Source organism: Protopterus annectens, chromosome 2.part0 (genome assembly GCF_019279795.1).
Source record: "Protopterus annectens isolate FY-2018-M chromosome 2.part0, PAN1.0, whole genome shotgun sequence".
In the NCBI taxonomy this organism is placed as follows: Eukaryota; Metazoa; Chordata; order Ceratodontiformes; family Protopteridae; genus Protopterus; species Protopterus annectens.
Genome location: NC_056728.1, coordinates 1146619654 through 1146640545, shown reverse-complemented (window position 1 = coordinate 1146640545; position 20892 = coordinate 1146619654). Strand labels below are relative to the sequence as shown.

Sequence of the window (20892 nt, the reverse complement as noted above, 5' to 3'; positions counted from 1 at the left end):
ACCTTAACGTGGTATTAGGTGCATTAACCTCATCCCCCTTTGAGCCGGCAGCAACCTGTGATCTAAAATTCCTTTCTTGGAAGACTGCCCTTCTAGTTGATATTACATCAGCCAAACGAGTTTCAGAACTTCAAGCCCTATGTGTTAAACCACCATACTTGGTATTTCACAAAGATAGAGTATCTCTTAGACCAAACCCATCTGCCTTATACCAAAGGTTCTCTTGTTCTAACTTTTGTTTACAACAATCACTAGAACTCCGGTCTTCTTCCCTGTGCGGACTGCTTTATCCACATGGCTAAGACCTGCTGGAAAGAAAAGTGAACATAGAAGAAGAAGTATTCGAATAGAGCTGAATATACTTTTCACAGCTTGGTTGTACACAGACAATTACGTTTCTATTTGGATAGGAGACACAAAGCACGAAAATCAGATCAACTGTTTGTGTCCTTTTCAGATAATAGATTAGGCAAAGCCGTCACAAAAGTCACTATTGCCAAGTGGATCAGGGACTGTATCAATCATATTTATCTCATCTCAAATGAGGAACTTATAGTTCCAGTGAAAGCTCATTCTACTAGGGCTATGGCCACTTCAGCAGCTTTTCATTCCAAGCTCTCTATTAGTGACATTTGTGCGGCTGCCACGTGATCATCTTCACACACCTTTATTTCTCACTACAAATTAGATGTGGCATCCAGGGGTCGAGCTTCCTTCGGTTCCACAGTTCTCAGGAGTGTTTTCCAGTGAGCCACCCAGGAATTAGGTGCTAGGGACGCTGTCCCATCTGTAGAGAATGTAGGCGAGATAGGATCACATTACATCTTTTAGTTATGTACTTACCATAACATTAGATGTATGGGATCCATCTCGCCTACATTCATTCCCACCACCCTCCTTCCCCCTGCCTCGTAGACCAGGAGAGACCGGACGATCTGAAATTGAACTTCTTTCCTCTCTTGAAGACCTGAGAATGTTATAACAATAGTATGTTTCTGTGAGCATGAGTGCGGACAAACAAGATCTGGGGAAGTGGTAGTGGTGCATCCTGGGATATGAGGTAACTCAGCCAATAAGAGACTGCGTTCTATTGTATAGCGGCCGAGTCGGAGCCGAGGATCGGCTCTGAACCCATCTGTAGAGAATGTAGGCGAGATGGATCCCATACATCTAAAGTTATGGTAAGTACATAACTAAAAGTTTTTCCTGTTTCACTGTTGCAGTCATCACACTTGGGTTATCCTGCCAGGGGTAGCCCTCAGTCACCCCAAATACCAGAGGCTTAGTATTTCTGAGTCAGTTGCTGTCGCTCCAGGACTGACGTCAGGTAGTCAGTGGTATAAAATCAGGCGGCCGAAGCCATTACATAAGTCTTTCTTGCCTAGGAGCATGAAGCAGAAGCAGTTCGCACGAGTGCCGGTCGGACACTACCTGAGTTTCGTCTCCAAATTGAAGTTGAAGTCTTCTAAAGCTAAGTACCCCATTGGGGATCTTTTTTTCTTGCACTTACCGAGGTCAGAAAAAGGTAACAATTGTATCGCCTGTGGAAAGCAAATACCTCACCGAGACTTCCATTCTTACTGCATCACCTGTTTAGGCCCAGGCCACGACGTCCCTTGCTGTCGCTTTTGTGCTTTGTTCAATGCCAGAACTATACATCATCGGGCCTTTATAGTAGCTAAATATTTTCGTTCTCTATCTCCGTATTCCGAAATGGCTTCGGTAAGCCATCCAACTACCGATCTTCTGAAAAAATGTATGGATAAAGACAGAGACAGACTGCACAGGTCCAAAACTGCCAACGATGCTTCCGTTAAGCTAGTTGCCAGTTCGCCGGTCCTCAGTGAGGCACTTTCGCAGCTCCTGATGCCTGGTTCTGTGGATTCGCAGACCTATACCGAGACTCGTTCAGAATCAGGTATGCCGCGAGACTCTTCTTTGACTAAGGATCCTGCGGATGTCTCTACCTTGGATGGGTCTGGAGGCGATGAGTAGGCACCAGCTTCTGAGGAAGTTCTTTGCACTACCGATAATTGACACAAACTGACGACTTCTTTTGCGTCTTCAGTTATTTCTAAAACTACAGAGTTTCTAAGGCCCAGGGTACGAACTTCACCTAAAAAAACAACGACCTAAGCTCAGGCACCTGCTTCCATGCCTCAATCTCAAATGCTTAAAATGGTGGAAGTCCTTATCGTGCTTATTAGGGGAAGCCAGCCTACCCCTGCCAAAAGAAAGAGACTTGTCCCCAGCAGTTTTATCTGACCAGGAGTCCGATGACTCTGAGGTTTCTGAATATGAAGACATGCAACCCCTATCTGCTTATGAGGATTCATATGCAGAGGAATCCATTCCTTCTGCCTCTCCTCCAGTTGATTTTTCATTTGGTGAAGCCCTACATACTTTAAGGGAGCATTTCCAATGGGAATGTCAGGACTGTCCTCAGTCCAAAAAGAGACTCCGGGAATTCTTAGACTTATCACAGTGCAGACATTTAGCCATTCCTCCTGTCTTGGATGTTGTGGATGATGTCTTTCTGGAATCCATTTTTACTCCTGACACCCTTCCTCCTGCTCCCAGGAAACCTGACAGGTATTAGAGTCCCTGAGTCTCACAAATGTCTTATCAAGAATCCTACTGCTGACCCAGAGTTCATCTCCCAAAGACCTAAAGGAATAAAAGCAACCACAGCTAAGAATCCCACCCCCTCGGACAGGGATTCCCGAGCTTTAGACAGATGGGGTAAAAAAGTATACACCTCTGCCACTCTTGCCATTAGAGCACTAAATTGTCAGTTCCACATGCTGAAATAACAGCAACATACCATGGAACTCCTCAAGGAAAAAATATCTACCTTTCCTGCTTGTGCAGAAAATAAAGAAATACAGGGGCTTATGCATTCTGCAAGCCAAGTTACTAAACACAGTTTGCAATGTGGCTTTGATGCCCTAGAAGCATCTTGCAGTGCAGCAGTCACAGGTTGTGTACTTAGAAGGCATGCTTGGCTTAAAGAACAGACCTTGCCAGACCATGTCAGATCTAAACTATTGGACGCACCATTGAACAAAGACAATTTGTTTGGCACCAAGGCAGAAGAGGTCTTAAAGTTGGAAGAAAAAGCTAAATCTACGCAGACAGTTAAAGACTTCCTACAGTTCCAGCCTCCGAGGTTCAGTAGGCATTGCTCCTGGAAAACACTGGTTCTTTCCGGCCCCCTCCAGGCCAGCTAAGACAAGACCTAGGGGAAGCAGACCACCCAGGCAGCAGTCCCAGGGAATGCAGAGATCTAGCCAATGGAGTTCCTCCACTTCAAAACAGGGAGTGCTAAGCCACCCCCTTATGGAAAGAACTCACAGGGAGTTTGCACCTCCACCCCTTACCTCTGTCCACCTGCTTGTGCCCTTAGGAGTAAAACTCTCCTCCCATGCAAAAAACTGAGCCTCTATTATCAACGACCGATGGGTTCTCAACATAGTGTCCCAGGGATGCAAATTTTATTTCCACACACTGCTAACCCCAAAAGTGTTTCCAGATCTTCCTCCAAACCAGTGGGCAGAGGCTGTCCATGAGGGCAATAAGCCTCTTCCCGCAGACCAGATAGGCCAAGGTTTCTATTCCAGACTTTTCCTGGTACTCAGAAAAGAAGGCACCTGGCGCCCAATCCTCGATCTGTCAATTCTAAACACCTTCATGCTCATACCAAAATTCAAAATCCTCATCCTCCAGCAGCTTCTTCCTATGCTTTCCAAGGATGCTTGGTTAGCTACCCTGGATGTAAAAGAGGCCTATCTACACATCCCAATCAGGGATTCTTGCAGGAAATATCTATACTTTGGGGCAGGATCTATGCACTTTCAGATGTTCTTTGTGTTTCACTGTTGCAGTCATTACATTTGGGTTATCTGCTTGCAGGTAGCCCTCAGTCAGCCTGATTAACATAGTCTTGGGTCCTGCATCGGTTGCTGTCCCTTCCATGATGTCAGGAGTATAAAACATGCAACCGACGCCATTACATCAGTCTTTCTTGCCGTGCGGTGCCCTAAGCAGAAGCAGTTCGCAAGTGCCGGTTGGCCGACTACTGAAATTTTCATTTTCGAGTTTCTGAACCGAAATCTTCAACTTTTTTTTGCTCCTCACCGATGTCAGTAAAAGTTGCATTACTTGTAGAAAGCAAATACCTCATAAAGATTTTCATTAATACTGTATTCCTTGCCTAGGCCCTGACGACGACGTACCTTGCTGTCAGTTTTGTGCTTTATTTAATCAGCGTACTATCCGTTGTCGGTATATTTTCACCTCTAAATATTTCAGTTCTTGGTTTAATTATCCAGAAATGTCGTCGGTTAGCCATCCGACTACCGGGATTCTGAAAAAACGCAAAGATAAAGACAAGAGACGGGCTGCCGAGGTCCAAAACTGCCAACGATGCTTCTCCTAAGCCAGTCGCTAGTTCGCCGGTACTCAGTGAGGCACTTTCGCAGCCCCTGATACCCGCTACCTCTGATTCGCAGGTCTCTATTGAGACCCTTTCAGAGTCTGGTATGCCGCAAGATGCCTCAACTATGGAACCCGCTGATGTCTCTACCTTGGATGGGTCCTGGCTTCTGAGGGTGTATTCAGACCTACGGACTTGCATATTAAACTGATGCCTCCTCCTTTACTTAGGCCTAAATCTCGATCCATGCCTAAAAAACTGACGCCCAGGCCACATGCTCAGGCCTCTGTCTAAAAGACAAATAATAAGAATGGCAGATCATCTAATAACTCTAATCAGGGGTAGCCAACCCCCCCCCCCTTTCTAAGAGGCCTAGGACTGAAGTTAATTATGAATCTTCTGATCAGAACTCTGTTTTTTCTGATTCTTCTGATGATCTGGATTTGTCCTTATCTACTTATGAAGATTCTGATGCAGAGGACTCCATTCCCTCTGCTTCCCCTCTTGAGGATTTTTCTTTTGGGGAAACCTTACATACTTTAAGGGAGCATTTCCACTGGGAAAGCCAGAATTTTTCTGATTCAAAAAAGAGGCTTGGGGATTTCCTTCTCCTACCTCAGCATAGGCCTTTAGCTATTCCTTCTGTACTATACATTGTTGATGATGCTTTTTCAGAATCTAGTTTGGTCCCTGATTCCCTGCCTCCTGCTCCCAGAAAACCTGACAGATACTACAGGGTCCCTGAGTCCCACAAGTTCCTTTTTAAAAATTCTATTACAGATCCAGAGACTATTTCACAGGGGCCCAAGGGCATTAAGGCTTCTACTGCTAAAAATCCTATCCCTTCTGATAGAGACTTCAGGCCACTGGATAGATGGGGTAAGAAGGTTTACACTTCTGCAACCTTGGCCATTATGGCTTTAAACTGCCAGTTTCGTATGTTAAAGTATCAGCAACATGTTATTGGACTGCTTAAACAGAAAATTATGTTGATTCCTGACTGTGGAAAATAAAGAATTACAGGATTTAATACATTCTGCTGAACAAGTTGGAAAACATACTTTGCAATGTGGTTTTGATTCATTAGAGGCCTCTTGCAGGGCTGCTGTTACTGGGTCTGTGCTCAGAAGGCATGCTTGGCTCAAGGAGCAGTCTTTGCCTGATCATGTTAAAGCTAAATTATTGGATGCTCCTTTAAATCAGGACTGCCTGTTTGTCAGCAGGGCTGAGGAAGTTCTTAAAAAAGATGGAAGATAAAGCTAAATCTTTGCAAACTGTTAGAGACTTTTTACAAGTTCAGCCTCCTAGATTTAGTAAGCACTCGCCCTCTAAGAATTGGTCCTTTCCAGTCACTTCCATGTCTTCTCAAGCCAAACCCAGACACAGCAAAAACCCCAGGTTTCAGTCCCAAGGGACACGGAACTAAGCAGCGGGGGGGGCCTCCACTTCCATATCTGGGAATAATAAGACTCCCCACTATGGTAAACTGTCTCAATGACTTCCTTTTAAAATTTCCAAGCACTTATCAACTGACTGCCCCTTTGGGGGGAAAGATTGCTTTTCATGAAAGAATTGGGAACTCATTACCCAGGACAAATGGGTTTTAAATATAGTGTCCCAGGGATACAGATTTCACTTCCACATGTTGCCAACACCAAGCGGGTGGTCGGTCTACCCCCAAATCAGTGGGCAGAAGCCCAAAAACAAGTACTTTCTCTCTTAAGCATGGGGGCTATTCAACTGGTACCAGAAGAGGAAAAGGGACAAGGTTTCTACTCAAGACTTTTTCTGGTACCCAGAAAAGACAATTCATGGCATCCTGTCCTGGACCTGTCTACTCTAAACACCTTTTTGGAGATTCCAAAAATCACGATGCTGACTCTTCACCAATTACTTCCTATGCTAGGCAAAGATGCCTGGTTGGCAACACTAGATTTAAAAGAAGCATACCTGCACATCCCAATCAGGGAATCTTGCAGAAGATACCTACTCTTTAAAGCAGGCTACACACTATCAGTTCTCTGCACTGCCCTTTGGCTTATCTACTGCACCCAGGGTATTCACAAAGTGCTTAGCTCCAGTTATTGCATTTTGCAGGCAAAGAAATATTCAAATATACCCATACCTGGACGATTGTCTAATTCAGGCAGAAAGCCAGGACATACTTTTGAGTCATCTGGCCTTTGTACAAAGGGTTCTAACTTGTCTGGGGTACACCATAAACGAAAAGAAATCACACCTGGTACCCCTGTCAACAAATTATGTTCCTGTGAGCAAGCTTGAATACAACTTCCCAGATGGCTTACCTCATGCCAGAGAAACAAATTCATTTAATAAACGCCACAAAAACCCTGCTATCTGCAAGACAAATACTGCAAGCCCTGGGGTTCATGGCCTCCTGCATTCTTCTAATTCCATATGCAAGACTGCATATGAGGAAACTACAGTGGAATCTAAAAAGCCTATGGTGTCAACATTCTCAAGACCTGGAAACAATGATTACTATCATATCTTGCCTATACCTAGAGTTCCTTTGGTGGGCCGAGGCCTGCCACCAAAACAAGGGACTACCTTTCACCATCCCCTGCTGCCCAAACCCTAACAACAGACGCATCAGACTATGCATGGGGGGCTCACCTGGCAGGGAAGAATGTTCAGGGCAAATGGAACCCAAGTCAAATGCAACTGCATATCAATCAAAAAGAAATGTTAGCTGTACAGAATGCTTAGACAGCCTTCAAGGACCACATTCTTCCAGGACAACTAATGGTAAAGACGGACAACACCACTGTTATGTGGTACATAAAGAAGCAGGGGGTACACATTCTTACCCCGTCTGCAGACTAGCCATTGCATTGTGGAACACAGCCTTGAGATACCAAGTGAACCTACAAGCTCAATTCCTGCCAGGGAAATTAAATACATTGGCAGACAGACTAAGCAGAAACCTCATGGACCCACGCGAGTGGAAACTGGAACCAAGGATTTTCAACATGTTGACAAGCAAATGGGGGAGCCCAGATATAGACTTGTTTGCCTCTCCCCAGAACTACCAATTGGACAAATTTTGCACATGAACACCCCACAAACAAACCTCGAAAGTGGATGCTCTGTCCTTCTGCTGGAAAAACTTAACAGTCTATGCCTTCCCCCCTCTGCCACTGCTCTCCAAAGTACTACTAAAAAGTCAGAGGACAAACCAAGGATGATTTTGATTGCTCCAGATTGGCCATGCCAACACTGGTACCCCCTCCTGCGCAGTGTGTCACGGTTACCCCCATGGCACCTGCCTCAGACTCCTTCACTGTTGTCTCAGCAGGAGAACCAGATTCTGCACCCTCAGCTTCTAACACTGAATCTTGCAGCCTGGCTAATTACATGATCTCTCCTTTACCATCCCTCAGTAAACCTGTAATGGATATCATTTTGGAGGCAAAGAGGCCTAGTACTAGAAAATCTTATGCTGAAAAATGGAAAAGATTCTATGCCTGGAACCAGTCTCATGGGATGAGCACAATAGCGCCCAAGTTACTTCAGATTTTACAATACTTAACTGAGATGCTTCACAAGGGCTTTTCTTTTTCCTCCATTAAAATCCACGCCTCAGCCGTTCCAGCTCATTATAACACAGAACCTCCCCTCTTCTGTCATCCACTGCTCAAGAAGTTCCTCAGAGGAGCCAAAAATTTGAGACCACCGAGGAGAGCTGCAACCCCAGCTTGGGACCTTAACTTTGTTTTGCAAAATTCACGCTACCTCCTTTCGAGCCAGCTGCTACTGCAGACTTAAAATTTATTTTTTGGAAAACAGCTTTTCTTTTAGCAATCACTTCAGCTAGAAGGATATCTGAATTGCAGGCCCTTATGGCAGTGAAGCCTTTCATCATCTCTCATGCGGACAGGGTGTCCCTCAGAACCAATCCATCTTTCATACCCAAGGTGGTATCCAGTGTGGCTCTTAATCAGTCCATTAATTTGCCAGCCTTCTTTCTCAATCCATAGAACAAAGGGGAAACGGATACTGCATTCCTTAGATGTGCACAGACAACTTAGATTCTACTTGGACAGGACTAAAGCTCAAAGGAAATCTGCTGGTGGCATTTGCTGCAGGGGCAGAGGGGAAGGCTATTTCAAAGCAAACCATTTTTAAATGGATGGGCCATTGCATTCATTTCTGCTATAAGCACCATGGAAAACCTATCCCCCAGGGGATCAGACCTCACTCCACCAGGGCTGTATCTACCTCTACAGCCTTTCTCAGAGGTGTCCCTACCAGAGACATCCTAGAAGCTGCTACCTGGAGTTCTGTACATACTTTCACCAAGCATTTTCATTTGCCAATTTTCTCTAAATCCAGAGCTGTCTTTGCCACTGCAGTCTTACAGGGCATTATAGCTGTTCCTAATGCTATCTAAATTCCCCTTCCCCAACCATAGCTTTGGGAATCTACTCAAATGTAATGACTGTAACAGTGAAACACGAAGAACATAGTACAGTTGTGTACATTTACCATAAATGTAGATGTTCAAGAGTATTCACTGTTGCAGTCCTGGTTACCCTCCTACCCTCCCTCCAGCCTCTAACTTCTTTTGGCTATACCTCTACTTTTCTTTACTATGCTTAAAAGCCTTTTTGGTGTATTTGCTTTTTTGTTGGAGGTATATCATTGTAATTTTATTTTTAATTGCTTCCCATTAAATTGGCTCCTGACATCTGGGGCAAGAAAAACTGATGTAATGGCGTCGGCTGCATGTTTTATACCCCTGACGACCTGATGTCATGGAAGAAGGGACAGCAACCGATGCAGGTCCCAAGAAGACTTTGTTAATCAGGCCGACTGATGGCTACCTGCAAGCAGATAACCCAAATGTAATAACTGCAACAGTGAATACACTCGAACATCTACATTTATGGTAAGTGTACACAACTGTACTTTCTCTGCACTTCCCTCTGGCTTATCCACTGTGCCAGGAGTTTTCACAAAATGCATGGCTGCAGCCATTGTTTTTTGCAGACAAAGGAATATTCAAATTTACCCCTACTTAGACGACTGCCTGATTCAGGCAGACAGTCAGAAAAAGCTGTTACAGCACCTGACCTTTGTAAAAGATTTACTGATCTCCCTGGGGTGTACTATATACGAAAAGAAATCCAAACTAGTCCCCACTCAAAACATTCTATTCCTGGGAGCAAGCTTGGACACAGCCTCCCAGATGGCATTCCTTACTCCAGAAAAACAAGCCTACCTGACAGGCTACTTCTCTCACCTAGCCACCAGAACCCAGTTATCTGCAAGGAAAATCCGGTAAGCGCTGGGGTTCATGGCATCTTGCATTCTACTCATTCCATATGCCAGACTGCATATGAGGAAACTGCAATGGTATCTAAAAAGCCTTTGGTGTCAACACTCTGAGGACCTGGAAACTATCATACCTGTAATACCCTGTCTAAGGAAAGATTTTCTTTGGTGGGCAGCAACATGCAACCACAACAAGAGTCTTCCCTTCTCACAACCCCACGCCACCCAGACCCTAACCACAGATGCATCAGATTATGCCTGGGGTGCACACCTGGACGGCAGGTGCATTCAGGGTCACTGGAGCCCAAATCAAATACATCTGCACATCAAAAAGAGTTGCTAACTGTCCAGCACGCTCTGACAGCTTTCAGACCCCTACTCTCTCCAGGGCCTCTAGTGATTAAAACCGACAACACCACAGTGATGTTGGTATATCAACAAGCAGGGAGGAACTCACTCTTATCCTCTCTGCAGGCTCGCCATGACCCTTTGCCTCATGGCTTCAGCCATGCAAATTCACCTGCTAGCCCAATTCCTGCCAGGCTCCCAAAACTCACTGGCAGACAACTTAAGAAGAAACCTGCTAGACCCACACAAGTGGCACCTAGACCACAGAACCTTCAACCTTGTAACTCAGAAATGGGGCACCCTGAAGGTGGACCTCTTTGTCTCCTACAACGATTACCAGCTCAGCAAATTCTGCACCAGGGAATCTCCTAGCACAGCCTGGAAAGTGGATGTTTTATTCTTCCAATGGGTCAACCTCTCGATCTATGCATCCCCCCCCTCTACCTCTAATTTCAAGTGTATCGCTCAAAATAACTGCGGAAAAACCAAGGGCAATCTTGATTGCCCCAGACTGGCCACGCGAGCACTGGTACCCACTGCTGCACAGCCTGTCACCCCTGCCACCATGACACCTACCTCAGATCCCAACACATCTGACCCAGAAGAATGGAGAATTCATGCATCCACGATTGCAGACCTTGAACCTGGCAGCCTGGCTTATTCCCTGATCTCTCCTCCAGCTGCCAGCCTAAGCAAGTAAGTCCTGGATGTTGTACGTGAGGCCAGAAGCCCCAGCACTAGGAAATGCTATGCTGACAAGTGGAAAAGGTATTGCACCCTGGATCTAGGCTAAAGGAGCTGAAACAGCACAGCTCTCCCTACCACTCATCCTGGATTACCTAGCAGACCTACTACACACGGGCCTTTCCTTTTCTTCTATTAAAATTCATGCCTCTGCCATCTCTGCTCATTACAGCACAGAGCCACCTCCCTTCTCTCGCCCTCTCAAACAGTTCCCAAGAGGGGCTAACAATTTAAGACCACCCAGAAGAGCTTCTACCCCAGCTTGAGACCTTAATTTTGTGTTGGAAAAGCTCACACTACTTCCCTTTGAGCCTGCAGCTTCAGCAGAGTTAAAATTCCTATCTTGGAAAACAGGCTTGCTTCTGGCCATCACTTCAGCTAGAAGAGTTTCAGAGGTGTAAGCTCTTATGGCTGTAGAGCCCTTCATCATTTTCCATGCTGACAGGGTCTCCCTCAGGACTAACCCAACCTTCATGCCTAAAGTGGTGTCCAGTGTGGCAATCGACCAATCAATTCAGTTGGCTACCTTTTCCCTAACCCACAAAACAAGGGGGAAAGAATTCTGCATTCTCTAGATGTGCACAGACAGCTCAGATTCTACCTGGATAGGACTAAGTCTTTTAGGAAAACTGACCAATTGTTAGGCAGCTTTGCAGCAGGGACAGAGGGCAAGGCCATATCCAAACAAACCATCTCCAAATGGATAGCACACTCATTCATTTCTGCTACAAACACCATGGGAAACCACCCCCTAAGTAGGTCAGAATGCATTCCGCCAGGGCAACCTCCACCTCTGCAGCTTTTCTCGGAGGGGTCCCTACCAGGGACATCCTGGAGGCTGCAACATGGATTTCTGTTCATACCTTCACCAAGCATTACCACCTATTGATCTTCTCCAAATCCAGGACAGGCTTTGCAACAGCAGTCTTGCAGGGCATCCTAGCCAGCCCCCAGTCTTGACTGCCTCCACCCTTTTCTTCAGCTTTGGGAATCAACCCAAGTGTGATGACTGCGAAAGTGAAACATGAAGAACATGGTACAGTTGTGTACACTTACACTCGAACATCTACATTTATGGTATTCACTGTTGCAGTCCTGGTTTCCCACCCTCCACCCCCCTTCTTTACCCCCCCCTTCCTCACGCCATACAGGGAAATGTTGCTATTTACTTTCTACTGATGGTGTTCTTCCACCATAACCTAGCTCCCTGTTTGGAGGCTTCTGACATTTTGGGCAAGAAAAACTGATGTAATGGTGTCGGCTGCCTGATTCTATACCACTGATGACCTGACGTCAGTCGTGGAGCGACAGCAACCGACACAGAAATACTAAGCCTCTGGTATTCATGCCGACTGAGGGCTACCCCCGTCAGGATAACCCAAGTGTGGTGACTACAACAGTGAATACACTATAACATCTGAATTTATGTTAAGGGTACATAACTGTACTTTGTGTACACTTACCATAAATGTAGATGTTAGAGTGTATTCACTGTTGCAGTCCAGGTTTCCCTCCCTCCATCCCCCTCTTCTTTCTCTCTCCTCACTCTCCTTACAAGGAACATTTTGGTATTACTGGTGGGGTTCTTCCACCATAACCTGGCTGCCACTTGGGGGCTCCTGACAGGGCAAGAAAAACTGATGTAATGGCATCTGCTGCCTTACTTTATACTACGGATGACCCGACCTCAGTCCTGAAGGGACAGCAACCAATGCAGAAATACTAAGCCTCTGGTATTCAGGCCGGCCAAGGGCTACCCTGGCAGGGATAACCCAAATGTGATGACTGCAACAGTGAATACAATCGAACATCTACATTTATGGTAAAAGTGTACACAACTGTACTTTTTCACCCCCATCTAAAATCCTAGAGAGGGTAGTTCATACACATTTGAAGTAGCTTCCCACACCAAAATTGCTCTCACTCAGCATGGCTTTCGCCCTCACTACCACAGCCCCAATGTCCTTTACTAATCAGTGAATTATCATAGAAATAATGGTAAATTTGTATCTGCCATCTTCTTGGACCTTTCTAAAGCCTCCGATATGGTAAATCACAACAAACTTATTAACATCCTTGCCACCCTAAACTTCAGTATTCCTTCTATTATCTGATTTAAAAGCTACCTATCAGGACATCAGCAGGCTGTTCAATGGCAAAATGATTTTTCCCTGCTTCTTCCAGTAACTGTAGGAGTTCCCCAAGGCTCCATCCTTGGGCCTTTACTTTTCTCTCTCTTCACCAATGAACCCCACACCACTACTCCTCACACAAGTTATACAATATGCAGACGACTCCAAACTAATAGGCACAGTCTTTTCCCTCTAGGACCTCCAAACCATAACCCAAGACTCTTTTCTAGCTGCCGAAAGATGGTTCATCAACACCCAACTCATTCTAAATCCCAGCAAAACCAAGCTCCTTTTTTTTTTTTTACCCAGCAAGAACTCCCTCATCATACCCGTTATTCAATATCACATACAAAAATAATACCTCCATCACTCCAGTGACCTTCACTAAACTTCTAGGTGTAGAAATTGACAACAGTTTGAGATTTGATATGCACATCTCCCAAACTGTTATAAAGTACACAAGAAACTAGGCACTCTCTACAGAAATAATCCATTCCTGACCAGAAGCACAAAAGCTACCATTGCTCACACTCACCTTCTGTCATCACTCCTTTATACCTCTCCAATTCTAACTAACCTCAGAAAAACTGAGGTAGCTAAACTTGAATCCTGCAGTAATAAAATTGCCAGGTTTGCCACTGACTCCCCATATAGATCACATGATTGTACATCTCTTTAAACTACTAAACTGGCTGGAACTAACACAACTTTTACTGTATAATCAACTAACCTTTGCCCATAAAATCCTGCATCAACCTGAAAAAAAAATCCGGTCTCCAAAATTTTATACAACCATACTCTAACAATCGTACTCTACATTCCAGCAACAAACTACTTGAAATCTCCAAAGCAAACAACTCATCGGGAGAATCCCCCTTCTCAAATTTCATTCCCAGAATATGGAATAAACTGCCAACCACAATAACCTCCAACTGTTCTGTAGTTGAATTCAAATAACTTTAGAAGTCTCACCTAGCTGGATCCTGTCTCTGCTCTTGCACCTGTTCTGGCTGGTTTTAGTTCTGATACTATCACAGGAGTTACCCCTCATACATGTCATATTTCTCTCTTTCTGTAGACAAATTGAATATATGCTCACTTTGACACTGAATGCGCACTAATATTATGTAATATGTGTATGGTGTAAAGTTCCTATAAATTTTACCAACCATATAAGTATGTCAATCTTCAGTAGTTTGACAACCATTGTATATTGATGTCTACCTTTTTGTATTTTTGTGTATGTAAAAATAAAAAATGTAAAATAAGTGAAGCACATTCCAGTATGGCAGTTGCTTCCTCAGGATTAGACTTCAGATCTGTCTTTGAGGTGGCCACTTGATCCTCTGCACACTTTTACCAAACACTACAATATTGATGCTTTGTCCAGGCCCAGGGCAGCCTTTGCCAGATCAGTTATGTCCAGACTGCTGAACAGCTTTTACACAATAGCCAACCACCTTTTCTTTCCTCCTTCAGCACTGGAAATCACGCATGTATCAGGAGTACTGCAACAGTGATTGCAGTCAGGATGCAGTACGGTTGTGTAAGAACTTAACCATAGTAGTAGATATCCTATGGATCACTGTTGCGGTGTTCTGACTTCAATTTCTTCTCTCCCTTTTCTCTAGCCTTTGCTCTGTTACATGGGTATGAGGTAGTTTTCTTACCAGTTAGAGCTACACTCCTAACTGACCAGTCACCTCTCTCAGTAGTCTTCAGGCTGCTGGCTTGGAGATGGTGCTACAGTGATCAGTCGGAAATCTACTATTTTAAGTTCTTATATAACTGTATTTTGATCCTAATCCTCACACAACTGTACTTTCTTACTGTGCCAGCTTATCTAGGGAGGGCTGTCCCTCAGTCATGGTTTCTTCCATCCAACATTGACTTTTGAAAGTTATATATAATTCTTGTGTGTTACTTAGTATTGCAAGTGTCACATTTTCATTGTTATGGCTTAGTTTGAACTAAGATACTAAATAGTGGCATTGTGTAAAGTCATGGGCTTTGAGCTCACTTGTATATCTGGCATGTGTTGTCATAGAGTGCAATGAAACAGCCACACATATGTAGTCCCGAGTGTGAGATATTTCAGAAATGTACTAGATTCTTATTGGAGGAAAAGAGAAACCAACTGAGAGAACACTCTTCTACGAATCTTTAATCTGTGGATGAGGTAACATTATATCTGTTTGTGAACTGCAGAATTTTCATTTGTGATGTGCCGTATGCCAGCATGGAATAATGTAATTTAAGCTTATTGTTTTTTATGAGTTTCACAGGGATATTTGAAGTTTTTTTCTTTCCTTACTAGCTGAATATTTAATTAGTTTAAACTTGGCAAGACTACTTTTGATTCACTTACTAGCTACATTTTGCTTTCAGTGTTTGCAGTAATGTCACAGTTTTGTTGGTATAACATTTTATTTAGTAAGAAAGTATAGTTGACACATTTGTTATATTTAGATTAAGAATGTTAGACCAGGCAAAAATGAGAAGTCATGAAAGCATAATTTTTCTGTTTTCTATTTAAAGGGCATACAGCATCTTGGACCAGCCACAGACTTTTACAAGAAATTGGCCTTAGACTGCTCAGGACAACAGATAGCAGTGGATCTTTTCTTGTTAAGTTCCCAGTATTCTGACTTAGCATCAATAGGTAAGGTAGGAAAAAAAGTGTACAGCATTTGAGAACTTGTTTACTTTTCACATATGTATTTTAGTCAGGTAACTTCAAAGAAAGTTGTCACGGTAGTCACCAAGTAGGTTTTTATCTTGAGTCCTTTTTTTAATTCCTGTTCCTTGTATTTTGTGCGTGTCTGCATTTTTTCTTTTGACAGACCTTTGGAAGGTTTTTAAACCTCTGCCGTATTCTTTACTCTTAGTAATACTGACATCCATTACTAATGCTGGGACCCTGCAAACAGTAATTAACAAAAGACTTTGGTTACAGCATTCACTGATTTTGAAAATCACTGTTTGGCGTATTTTACAGTTAAATTTCTATGTTAAGTTGTCCAATCTTGCCTTTGTTCTTGCTGGATGGGTTCGGAGCCAATCCTCGGCTCCGACTCAGCCACTTACTATAGCTCGAGAGCTCTTTACTGGCTCGAGGCTACCCCTTATCCCAGAATGCCCAGCATCAGCTACCCAGATCTCATTTGCCGCGAGGTTGCATTAATACTGGCTCAGGCTTAGTATAACTTTTTTCTCTATTAAATTCAAATAATTTGCTTAAAAAATTTGAAATATTTTTTTCTCTCTTATAGTAGTTTGTAAGATGTTCTTCATCTCACATTGCTGCAGTCCTTACATATGGGTAGTCCGCTGTCCTCGGTCGGCCCGAATACCAAAGTATTAGGCTGCCGTCGGTCATGGGCGCCTAGATCTGACATCAGAGCGTCAGGGTATAAAAGCGCATGACCGACGTCATATCCTCAGTCTTTTTTGCCGCATGGTCCGATGCAGAAGCAGCGTTGCAAGTGCCGTTCGGCGTTCTGAAATTTTCGTATTCTGAGTTTCAGACCGAAACCAAGTTGGGCTAAGTACCCCGTTGGGGAATATTTTTGTTTTTTCTTGCCTCAGTTAATTCCGGATGTCAGAAAAAGTGAATAATTGTATTTCTTGTGGGAAACATATACCGCATAGGGATTATCACTCTCTTTGCATTCCTTGTTTGGGACCGGACCACGACGTAGTCGGGTGTCGGTTTTGTGCTAGGTTTAATAAGCGCACTATAAAAAGAAGGTTAGATTGTGCTAGGTTAGTTTTTGGTAAGCGGTGTAATTATAATATGCCGTCGGATCCTCGACGCCCGCTTCCACGAAGAAGCGCAAAGACAAATCCTTGAAACCTAGACAGGTTGATTCGTCCGTTTCGGACGCTGGTCCTGCAGAAGCTACAGTGGAGCAGGTGGATCCGGCTGAAGGTTCTGTTGAGTCTCAGGGGGAAACTTTGATTTTGCAGGATGTGGCCTCACAGGAGTCAGGTCAAGCTGAAGGGGCCTCTCAAGTTACTGTTCTCCCTTCTATGCCTAAGGTGGTTAGGCCTTCTGCTACTATTTCTAAGGCTTCTTCTAAGGGCAGGTCTGTTTTGCCTTCCTCTGGTGTCCCTCCAGGTACTTCAGGGTCTGTGCCTAAAAAGCACATGCTTAAAATGGCAGAAGATTTGATTACTTTAATTAGAGGTTCTATGCCCCCTCCTGATAAGAGGCCCAGGGTGGAGCCAGAGTTGGAAAGTTTGGATCAGGCCTCAGATGACTCAGACTCTTCTGCTGAAGATATTCAAGATTTTCCCCCTTATTCGGATTCTGATGCAGAGGATTCCACTCCTTCTGCTTCTCCTCCAGAGGATTTTTCATTTTCAGAAACTCTGCATTCTATGAGGGAGCATTTTAAGTGGGAAGGACAGGATTTCTCTGATTCACGGAAGAGGCTTAGGGAATTCTTATTTTTACCACAGCATAGACCCTTGGTTATACCTCCTGTTTTGGATGTTGTTCAAGATGTTTTCTCAGAGGCTTTCCTTAATCCAGATTCTTTGCCTCCTGCGCCAGTTAAACCGGACAGGTATTACAGGGTGCCTGAAGCTCATAAATATCTGTATAAGAGTCCTAGGGCGGACCCAGAAACTATTAGTCAGGGGCCTAAGGGTGTTAGAGCTTCTGTTGTAAAGAATCCGGTTCCTCTAGATAAGGAAGCTAGAGCTTTGGATAGATTCGGTAAGAAGGTATATACCTCTTCTACTTTAGCAATGAGAGCTTTAAATTGCCAGTTTCATATGTTGAGATATCAGAATTTCCTCCTTTCTCAGCTAAAATCTAAAGTGGATGCTTTGGCAGAAGGCATAGAGTGTAAAGAATTGCAGGATTTAGTACATGTCTCTGAACGGGTGGGTAAGCATTCTTTGCAGTGTGGTTTTGATGCTGTACAGGCCTCTTCTAGGGTGGCTGCCACTGGTTCAGTTCTTCGTAGGCACGCCTGGCTTAAGGATCAGAATTTGTCCGAGCATGTTAAATCTAGAATTCTGGATGCCCCTTTACAGTCTGAAGTTTTGTTTGGTCCCCCTGTGGAGTTGGTTTTGAAGAAAATGGAAGACAAGGCTAAGTCCATGCAGACTGTTAAAGATTTTTTGCAGGTGCAACCTCCTAAGTTTAGTAGAAATTGACCTACTAAGGGGTGGACCTACCCTTCTTCTGATTCTCAGTCTAGGGGTAGATCTAGACGTGGCAGGGGCAGAGCTCAAAGTACATTCAGGCCTAGAACTTGGAGTTCACCTGCACAATCTGCAGTTGAGGGCAGGGGCCAGTCCTTTCGTAAACAGGCCCAATGACCTGCATTTTCAGCTGCCAGATTCTTCTTCCCTGGCAGCTCCTTTGGGAGGAAAGTTAGCACTCTTCAAGCAAAACTGGCTTTTAGTCACCCAGGCCAAATGGGTATTGGACATTATAAACCGAGGCTACAAGTTCTATTTCCATACATTGCCTCCTTTCAAAGGCATGCCAGACGTTCCTCCTCGGCAAAGGATAGTGGCTCACAAGCAGATTTCTTTACTTCTTCAAATAGGAGCTATACAGCCAGTTCCTCTGTCAGAAGTGGGACTAGGATTTTATTCTCGCCTGTTTCTAGTGCCAAAGAAAGGGAACACGTGGAGACCAATTTTGGATTTATCTATCCTCAACACTTATCTGGACATTCCAAAGTTCAAAATGCTGACATTACAACAGCTTTTACCTCTGTTGGGAAAAGATCACTGGATGGTAACTCTGGATCTCAAAGAGGCTTATCTTCATGTTCCTATCAGGCCCAGTTGCAGGAGGTACCTGCGTTTTCGGGCTGGAAATTTACATTATCAGTTCTCTGCATTGCCCTTTGGCTTATCTACTGCGCCCAGAGTGTTCACAAAGGTTATGGCTCCAGTGATAGCCTTTTTCAGGTTAAGAGGAATACAGATTTATCCTTATTTGGACGATTGCCTGATTATTGCACAACACAAAGACGAACTTCTGCATCATCTACAGTATGTGATGGTAGTGTTAAGATGCCTAGGGTATTCTGTGAACGAAACAAAGTCCAGTCTAGTACCCTCTCAGGACATGTGCTTTCTGGGTGTGAGACTGAATACAGCTTCCCAGATGGCCTTTTTGAACCCCGGACAAACAAAGCAGCCTTTCTCTTTATTTCCATCAAATGTCTCTACAGTCCAGGCTGACTGCAAGGACAGTCCTTCAAGCCTTGGGGTTCATGGCATCTTGTATTCTGGTGCTTCCCAATGCCAAACTGCATATGAGGAAGCTTCAATGGTATCTCAAAAATGTATGGACACAGCACTGCCAAGATCTAGACACTGTCATTCGGATAATACCTTGCATTCGGAAAGAATTTTTGTGGTGGGCTCAGGAATGTCACCTAAACAAGGGACTCTCTGTGACCCGACTAGAGGCGAGTCAGATTTTAACGACAGATGCCTCGGACAAGTCTTGGGGAGCACACCTCAATGGAAAATGGGTGCAAGACACGTGGCCTGTCAGACTTCAACATTTGCATATCAACTTGAAGGAGATGTTAGCAGTCCAATTTGCATTGATGGCTTTCAAGGATTTACTTCACCCAGGACAGGTGTTGATTCAAACAGACAACACTACTGTCATGTGGTACATCAACAAGCAAGGGGGAACCCATTCGTACCCTCTTTGCAGGCAAGCAATGATTTTGTGGGAGACTGCTCTCAGTTTACACCTCAATCTGCAAGCAAGGTTTCTACCAGGAGCACAGAACTCCTTAGCGGATGTGTTGAGCAGACAAATTGTGGATCCTCAAGAGTGGAAACTGGATCCTCATGTGTTTCAAAAGTTGACAGTGTTATGGGGGACTCCAGACCTAGATCTGTTCGCTTCTCCACTAAATTACCAGTTGCCAAAGTTTTGCACAAAAATGTTTCATCCCACAGCTTGGAAGGTGGATGCTCTATCATTCAGTTGGAGCAATCTTCATGTCTATGCCTTTCCACCTCTGCCTCTCATTCCCAAGGTACTCCTGAAGGCCAGAATAGACAAGCCATCCATGATTCTGATAGCACCGGATTGGCCTCGACAGCACTGGTATCCACTACTGAGGAGTTTGGTACGGGAGCCTCCATGGCCTCTACCTTTGATTCCGCATCTTTTGTCTCAGGAGGGCAATCACTTCCTCAATGTCAAGATTCAGTCTCTGCATCTCACAGCCTGGCATATTCTGTTTTAGACCCTGGAGGGTCTCAACTTCCACAACAAGTTTTGAATGTTATTTTGGAGGCCAGAAGGCCTAGTACAAGGAAAGTTTACGCTGATAAATGGAGGAGATTTTTTCTTTGGAGCAAAGCGAAGGACTTTGATGTTTCCAAGCCTGATTTAAGTGTTTCTCTTCAATATCTTACTGAGTTATTGGACAAGGGTTTGTCTTTCTCCTCGATAAAGGTTCATGCTGCAGCCATTTCTGCTCACTATGACTGTGACCCTCCTTTATTTTCACATCCTTTGTTTAAACAATTTCTTAGAGGGGCAAAGAACATAAGACCCCCACGTAGAGCTCTTACTCCGGCTTGGGATCTCAATTTTGTGTTGGAAAAGCTTACTCTACAACCTTTTGAGCCTGCAGCTACTGCCGAGTTGAAGTATTTATCATGGAAGACTGCTTTTTTGTTGGCCATTACCTCTGCAAGAAGGGTTTCTGAATTACAGGCCCTTATGGCAGTGGAACCTTTCCTGATTTTTCATAAGGATAGGGTATCTTTGCGTACTAATCCTTCCTTTATGCCTAAAGTGGTTTCTAGTGTGGCCTTGAACCAAACTATTCATTTGCCTACTTTTTATGCAAACCCCAAAATAAAGGGAGAAGATTTTGCATACTTTGGATATTCACAGGCAGTTACGTTATTATTTGAGCAGAACCAAGG

The 20892-nt window shown here is 44.2% G+C and overlaps 1 protein-coding gene across 5 annotated transcripts in view; it reads left to right on the top strand.

Annotated features, from left to right (window-relative positions):
* LOC122793381 (protein transport protein Sec24B-like) overlaps positions 1-20892 on the top strand; it is a 2932722-nt gene that overhangs the window by 1768565 nt on the left and 1143265 nt on the right. For all 5 annotated transcript variants that reach the window (XM_044061340.1, XM_044061338.1, XM_044061337.1 and 2 more), the window contains one exon: positions 15496-15619. In XM_044061340.1, coding sequence (XP_043917275.1) covers positions 15496-15619 — 124 coding nt within the window. The remainder of the gene's footprint in view (positions 1-15495; positions 15620-20892) is intronic.